The 8,177-nt window shown below is 51.3% G+C and overlaps 1 protein-coding gene across 1 annotated transcript; it reads left to right on the top strand.

The window, feature by feature from the left end:
- Nucleotides 1–225: 225 nt before the first annotated feature.
- Tmem185b (transmembrane protein 185B) lies at nucleotides 226–2,306 on the top strand. The gene has a single exon (XM_052736733.1). The coding sequence runs from the start codon at nucleotides 579–581 to the stop codon at nucleotides 1,629–1,631; it is 1,053 nt and encodes a 350-aa protein (XP_052592693.1). The 5' UTR covers nucleotides 226–578; the 3' UTR covers nucleotides 1,632–2,306.
- The last annotated feature ends 5,871 nt before the right edge of the window (nucleotides 2,307–8,177 follow it).

Raw genomic sequence — 8,177 nt, forward strand, 5'->3', positions numbered from 1 at the left:
AGTCCTACTGCGCGCCCCCGGGGGTGGCCCCCAATCCCCGTGCCCCGCCCCTGCGGTGACAGGCTCGCCCTGCTGGGAGCCTAGCGCCGCTCCCTCTGTTCTCCGGCCCCGCCCCGCCCCGGGCCCCGCCCCTCCCCGGGGACCCCGCCCCACCCCAGGCCCCGCCCCCAAGCCTGCCGGGAGGATGTGAGCTCATTCCCTCCTCCATGTTCCGGCCTCCTCCAGGAAGCGTCCTCCGGAGGTCTCGGCCCGCTCCCAGGCAGCGGCCCGCGGGTTGCGGAGTCGGCGGCGCGCCAGGTCCCACCTGACACCGCACGCAGCGAGGCGTCGGCCACCGTAGGTGCGGAATGAAGGCAGGCGGCGTGGGCACCCACCCAAGCTTGGGCTCCAGGGCCCGGGCAGCGCCTCCGGCGTAGGCACGGCACCGTTCCCGGCCAGCGCACGCTGTGCCCTCAGCTCGCTTCCGGCCGGGCCACGTGACTGCGCGCACGTGTTCCGGCCTCTCGGAGCGGCGGTCTGCAGCCTCCTCCGCACGCACGGCGGGCGGATGTGCATCTAGAGAGGGTGCAACCTTCGCCATGAACCCCAGGGGCCTGTTCCAGGACTTCAACCCCAGTAAGTTCCTCATCTATGCCTGCTTGCTGCTCTTCTCCGTGCTGCTGCCCCTGCGCCTGGACGGCATCATCCAGTGGAGCTACTGGGCGGTCTTCGCCCCCATCTGGTTGTGGAAGCTCCTGGTCATCGTGGGCGCCTCAGTGGGTGCGGGCGTGTGGGCACGCAACCCTCGCTACCGTACGGAGGGTGAAGCCTGCGTGGAGTTCAAAGCCATGCTGATTGCCGTGGGCATCCACCTGCTGCTGCTCATGTTTGAGATCCTAGTCTGCGACAGGGTGGAGAGGGGCACCCACTTCTGGCTGCTGGTCTTCATGCCGCTCTTCTTCGTTTCCCCCGTGTCCGTGGCTGCCTGTGTCTGGGGCTTCCGACATGACAGGTCCTTGGAGCTGGAGATCCTGTGCTCTGTCAACATCCTGCAGTTCATTTTCATCGCCTTGAAGCTGGACAGGATTATCCACTGGCCATGGCTGGTGGTGTTTGTGCCCCTGTGGATCCTCATGTCTTTCCTCTGCCTGGTGGTTCTCTACTACATCGTGTGGTCCCTCCTGTTCCTGCGGTCCCTGGATGTGGTTGCTGAGCAGCGAAGAACACATGTGACCATGGCCATCAGCTGGATCACCATCGTCGTACCCCTGCTCACCTTTGAGGTCCTGCTGGTTCACAGACTGGATGACCACAATACGTTCTCATACATTTCCATATTCACCCCGCTTTGGCTCTCATTACTGACTTTGATGGCTACGACGTTTAGGCGGAAAGGGGGCAATCATTGGTGGTTTGGTATTCGCAGGGATTTCTGTCAGTTTCTACTTGAAGTTTTCCCGTTTTTAAGAGAATATGGGAATATCTCTTACGATCTCCATCACGAAGACCGTGAAGATGCCGAAGACTCATCGGTTCCAGAAGCTCCGAAAATTGCTCCCATGTTTGGAAAGAAGGCCAGGGTAGTTATAACACAGAGTCCTGGAAAATACGTTCCTCCACCTCCCAAGCTAAACATTGATATGCCAGACTAAACTCACAGGCTGGGGCCTTTAAGTGAAATAGAAACCATGTACCCATGAATTCCACTTTGCTTTTTTTCTGTGTTCATCCAGCCCTGGAATTGGAAATGGGCTCTCCTTGTTTTACATCCTCTGTGAGATGGAAGCCTCTTTGTAATTGTCAGTGTGTACCAAGGACAAAGGAGGAGGCTGTGTTACTCTCGGTGTGTGTGTGTGTGTGTGTACATGATGTGTGAGAGAACGTGCTTTCCAGGTCGAGTCGTAAAAGCTAGCCAAAGGCGGTCAATTGGATTGTTTCTAGGCCTTCAGAAGACGGAAGACTACATAGCTGTTTGTTTTTAAGCGCTACGTATGCCTACCAAAAGTATTGTTTAAAAAGTATTTTTATACACTGCTAGTCTAAAGTTGTATTTTAGATTGTGTCCGTTGTGACTTAATGGCAAATGAACCAAATTCTCTCCCCTCACTGTTCCATAAACCTCATAGTTGGTATTTCTAGTGTTCCTACTGTTCAAATAGTTGTTTTCTGTGGGCTTTGCTGAGATAGGTCTTTAGTATTCTAATAGACGAATTTTCTAATGGAGTGAATCTGCACATGTTAGTATTTATATGAATGTTTTAGCAGTGTTCTCTGTTGAATTGTAGTTCTTGGCAATACCAATGTATTGTGTTAAAGTATTTTTTTTTTTAAGTTTCTGTGTGAAGATACATGTTTATTATAACTGTCCTTAAAGACTACATAAGATGCTGAGGTGTCCCTGATGTGGGATGCTGTCAAAGTACTAGGAACGAATTCTGGTGCATCAGAGCAATTAGTGGTAGATGCAAGAGTGCTACAGATTTTTAAGGTTTGACATAGTGCCCCCAGAGAGAAGGGACACCCTGAGAATAGGTGGCATGCTCCAGTGTGGTGCCAGGCCACATAACAGTCATTTACCTCCTCAGCTTCCTCCTCACAGGTGCTATCATCTCTTAAGCATAACCGGCACGTGGTTTGGCCATTTCTGAGGCCTGTCATAATGTAAAGCATTAATTGTGTTGGAATGCTGAGAGAGTGGCCAGCAGGATGAGGTCTTACTGTAAGATCCAACCTTCTTGGTCCATCAGTAACAAGGGAACAAATGTTTAGGGTATTTTTTAAAAGATGAGTACAGTGTTTCTTCAGGTGCTGGAGTCACTCCAGGAAATCAAAGCCAGACCTTCACAGAATAAGGCTCTGATAGGGAAGAAATAAATACTTGGAAATGGAAGTTAAACTGGATTGCTCATCTCACCGAGAAGAAGAATGGGGGTGTGTGTCTTTTTATTAGTTGCTTACTAGCAATGACTAGTTCGGGTTCCATGGACATAACTGCCCCCTTTGCTCTGGCCATGAGGTAAACCTAGCACGAGGGAGACAGCTCAGTCAAGACGGTGTGCTGTGCAAGCTAGCCCATGTTCAAATCTTCAGCGTCCATGTGAAAGTCAGCACGTGTGACCTCAGCACCGGAGCAGTGGAGCCAGCTGGCTCCCTGAAGTTTTATGGCTGGCCATTCTAAGGCACAGAGTTCCTGGTTCTGGTGGAGTGTCCAGGGATGGATGGCTCAGTAGGGAAAGGTGCTTGCCCCTAAGCTACTGTGTTTGATCTCTGGGACCACATGGTGAAAAGAGAGCCACCTCAAATGTGCCTGTCACACACATAACATTTTAAAATAAGGGGGAGGGGTTGGGGAGGTGGCTCAGCAGTCAGGAACACTGGCTGTTCTAGAGGACCACAGTTTGATTCCCAGCACTTATGTGGTGGCTCCCAACTGTAACTGCAGTTCAAGGGGATCCGATGCCCTCTTCTGGTCTGTGCAGGCAACAGGCACATGAGTGATGCACAGATGTGTGTACGAGGAACACCCATACACAAAAATTTTTAAAAGGTAGCGAGCAATAGACAAAGACACCTGACATTCACTTTGGGTTTACACATGCACGCAAACAAGATGAATTCACTGTGTTAGCATCATTCAAAACCACGTTAACATCTGCATAACAACATGAAAAGTTACCTGGGGTTCTGTGTGCCTGCAACCCAGCTGGTTTGCACAGCTGGCCGATGTGAGAGACGGTGGTGAGCAGCAGTGGGTGGAATGCTTCCTACACGGGAATCATTGAGAAACGGCTTTCTCCACAAAGCCTCAGGGCGCCCTGTGACCCTGATGGGTGGTCTTCTGTGGGACAGAGCAAGGTGCCTGTGTGAGGGAGGAAGGAAGCTGAGGAGCTGGACACAAAAGCTTGAAGGAATGCTGCTGGCTTCTGGGTGAACTTGCCCTGGGCCTCAGGCACCCAACATTTCCTTCCACCCTTTCTGCACTCCACCCCCCAAAGTACCTGAAAAGCAACAGCTTGTGCCCTAGTAAGGCATAAAGGTGGGGGCTGGAGAGGTGGCTCAGGTTAGAGCACTGGTTGCACTCCCAGAGGACCTGGGTTCAATTCTCAGCACTCAGGTGGTGGCTCGCGACCATCTGTAACTCCAGTTCTAAAAGATCCAACTCCCTGTTCCGGGCTCTGCAGACACCAGGCATGTATGTGGCACACAGACATATCTTCAGACAAAATACCTATACACATAAAATAATTTTAAAAATCAAAAATTTTTAGGGACGGAAGAGCAGGCGCTGCTGCAGGATAGTTAAGAGGTTGGTGGACCTCAGTACAGACCCCTACCGACAGCCTGCTGTCCCCCCAACAATGTGGGTGGTGGTGGGGAGCCGCCCTCGGAAGCACGCTACAAGAGTCCCACCCAAATCGGCTGTCCACAGGCAGGCCTCTGTTACCTCAAGACCATTAGGTAAGTGCCAGTGGAGGACTGAGCAGCTGTTGGAGTCTCGAGGCCGAAAAGACAGGGCTGTGCCTTGGAGTGATGGCCACACAGCACAGAAACTCCCGTGAGGTGTGTGTCACTTCTGTAACCATAGCTTCTGCTTAACAACTCGATCCCACTGCTGGGCTGGGTGACTGGCTCAGAGCACGTGGCTGTGTACGCATGAGGACCCCCACAAAAGCCAGGTGTGGTGGCATGAGCTTGTATCCCGCGGGCTTACAAGCCAGCTCGCCCAAACTGGTGAGCTCTATGCCAATGAGAGACTGTCTTAAGAAACAAGCGAACCTAAGATCAAAATTAAAAAAAAGAAATTTAAGATCCAGCAAGGGGGCTCAGCAGAAAAGGGTGTTGGCTACATAAGCCAATGACCTACGTGGGATCTCTGTATCACATGATGGAGAGTGTAGACCCCTGAAAATTCTCTGCCTTTCACACGAGTACAGTAGCACGCATGCACATGTACTCACGTGAACAGTAGTGATTTGTTGCACACATCAACTTGCACACACAAAAATCTCAATGACTTGTAACTACAAACCCCTCTCTGGAGCTGCAAGTTGCCTGTGGGTTACACTCAAGGCTAGGACCTGGTCCAGGTCTCTTGGATGTTTCCTGCTCAGGACGCCAGGTCGAAGGAGCAGCAATCTTAGACTTTGCCCTGTATGGTAGACGCAAGGAGGCCAGGCCAAAGCCTGCAAGCCCAGACAGTTCCTGCTCACACGTGACAGATGTTCAGTCCACTCCATCCCAGTGGCCCAAGCACATGGTCAAGCCTGTCAGGTGAGGCAGTATCTGTCCAAGGGACAATAATGTCGTCTACACAGGGAGCTGTCAGGCCATGAGCTGACAGTGTCACAAGATGGCTTTGAAGTCATCAAAATCATGAATGATTTTCTTCTCTTACAATTGTTTTGTATTTTTCGAACATTGGAAGGAACCTGCTGGGATCTGACATGAGATGGGAAGACCCCGTGTTCAGATCTCTTTGTCAACAGTGGGCTGTGCAGGACAGTGTTACAAAGGTGCCAATCTCGGCCCTCCTCAGTAGAAACAAGATCAGTTTAAGGCCAGCCTGGGATGAGGTCTTGTCTCAGAAACAAAAAGCAAATCAAAATAAAAGCCATTTATGAATTGCTGGAGTGGTGCCATGGTAATGTACTAGCCTTTAATGAGGATCCGAGATCAAGCCTGTAGCCATGTCAAAAACACTGGGCTCCATGGTGGATCCCAGTAATTCCAGCTGTGGGGGAGGAGGGAGGAGGGTCCCTGGGGCTTGCTGGCCAACAGCCTGGCCAATCTGGCAAGCTCCAAAGCAATTTGAGGTGACCCATATTCTTGAGGATGACACAGAGAGTGTCCTCCACCTCCATTGCACACATATGTCTTCACACACATTAAAAAAACAAAACACTAGAGTCCAGGGGCTTCCCTGAGGGTTACTTTGGAAGAGTCAGGATGGTAGAGGAAGGCCATCCAGGTAGAGGGTACTGGGAAATGTGGAAGCCAGAGATGACAGTGGCCTGGTCAGCAGCCACCACCCCACAGTCTCCAGGGCTCAGGGTTAGAAGAGGAAGCTGTTGCACTACAGGGAGCCCACAGGTAGCAGGCAGCAGGAAGTACATGCTGGGACACTGGAAGCCACACCTGGAAACCTAGTCAAGGGCTAACTAAGTACCTCAGAGAACCATGTCGTGAGGAGGCTGCCGCTGGAACCACAACCACTTGCTACATGATTCGAAAAGAGACTGCTAGTGTTACTCCTGCCGCCATAGAAATTCCTCACCTGATACTCTGTAACAGTCTTCTCGGAGATTGAAACAGTTCTTCCTGCAGGGAAGGCCGGCAAGCAAGAAAGTACATAATTCAAAATAGCTTCAGGAAGTTCCTGAAACCTACAGGATTCACTAGGCCTCTCCACCAGAGTAAACAATGGGAACAGAGCTGCCAAGAAGACTCAGAAAAACCTAGCTGTAAATAAGACTCTCGACCAGACAAGATGCCTGGAAGAAGCAGAAACCAGCTCAGTTGTATGGAAGAGGTTTTAGACCAACAGACCAACTGGGACCTGGAAAGAACTCCTCAACCTGTTGAGCTGCATGAAGGCTGTGCCCTGGGCTCCAGGTTCCCAGCTTTGTGAGCTGTCACCCATGTTGGAGTGGGCCTCGGTGATGTAGCTGTTTGTGAGCCATTTCTGCTTCTTTAAGTAAGCCCTCATCCATTCTCCTGTAAGTAATCCCTCACTGATATTCCTGTAAGTAACCCCAATAAAACTCATTGGCCCACCATGTTGGGCTTTGGTGGTATCTGTACTTCGGTCAGTTGTGGGCTCCGCATCTGGGGTGAGCAGACGTGTGTTGCATCTCTCCAGGAAGAGTCTGTCACGTAACTACCTGCTAGGTCGGCTAGGAGGAGGGTAGGACTGGGTTGGCCTTGGTATAGGTTCTCTCTGTAGCCTTCAGAGCTGGAGAAACAAGGTCATGTGGCTTCCCTACCTCTAGTCACCAGAGTCTAGTGAAGCAGACAGGGCCATGCCAACACTCACTTGATAGAGGGTTTCCAAAACAGGAAACGTGCCTCGAGGCTACATAACCAGCCAGTGTCCACACACTCCATTCCTGAGCTGCCTGGCATACACCTACCTTCCTCCATGAAGCTCCCCACACTACAATCTCACCTCTCAGCAAAGAAGAGCGCTCTCCTCGAGGAAAAGAGACAATTTAAACCTTTGCCAGCCGCTGTCCCTGACTCCACCTCAGGCATCTGGGGCATCTCTTCCTCTGCTTTTGCCATTGTAAGTGTTACAGCTCTGAAGGGAAAGGCATCCTGGCAGTCAGGAGCCAAGGAATACCACAAAGCCACACCACACAACAAACCTCACACAAGAGATTTGTTGGGACAGACACAAGAGGGTGGCTGCCTCTGCTCTGGCGAGAAGCAGCAGGGACTGAGCAGGAGGCCGGCTTTATCTAGGGTTTCCTGTGGGGTGGGCAGAGCGGTCCAGGGTGGCATGGGATTGGTGGGATTATTGTGGCCTGATCTTGGGGCAAGCTCGGGGACTGGTGGGATTTTTTTCTCTTGGCCCTGGTCCCAGGCTTGAGGTCAAGTCAGGAGCAAGGTGTTCTTTCTTTGGCCCTTTTACCCTGCACAGGGATTGGTGGATTTTTGTGCCCAGGGATTGGTGGGTTTTAGTAGGTTTTCTTTTTTTTTTTCTTTCTTTCTTTCTTTTTTCTTTTTTTCCCGAGATAGGGTTTCTCTGTGTAGCTTTGTGCCTTTCCTGGAACTCACTCTGCAGACCAGGCTGGCCTTGAACTCACAGAGATTTGCCTGCCTCTGCCTCCCGAGTGCTGGGATTAAAGGCATGCGCCACCACCACCCGGCTTCAAACCCAGACATGGACTTGGGTCCTTTGCCCTACAGTCATGTCAGGACTTGTATTTTCAGGTAAGTGTGGATTAAAGACAATTGCCACGTGCTCTTCAAAGAGTGGTCCAAGATTCATATTATCCAACTGTACACTTGGAGTTTGAGTCCCAGAGCTGGTATGAAAAACCAGCTGAGGTGGTGTGTTTTTTCCAGAGCAGGCCAGTTGGAGGGAGAGCCTGGCACAGCCGGGAATTCATCACCCAGTTAGTTTAGCCTATTCAAAGAAGTTCCAGGCCACTGGGAGACTGTCTCAAACAAGAAAGTGGATGGTGTCTGAGGGATGA

Source organism: Peromyscus californicus, unplaced genomic scaffold (genome assembly GCF_007827085.1).
Source record: "Peromyscus californicus insignis strain IS unplaced genomic scaffold, ASM782708v3 Scaffold_14__1_contigs__length_90479793_seg_2, whole genome shotgun sequence".
In the NCBI taxonomy this organism is placed as follows: domain Eukaryota; kingdom Metazoa; phylum Chordata; class Mammalia; order Rodentia; family Cricetidae; genus Peromyscus; species Peromyscus californicus.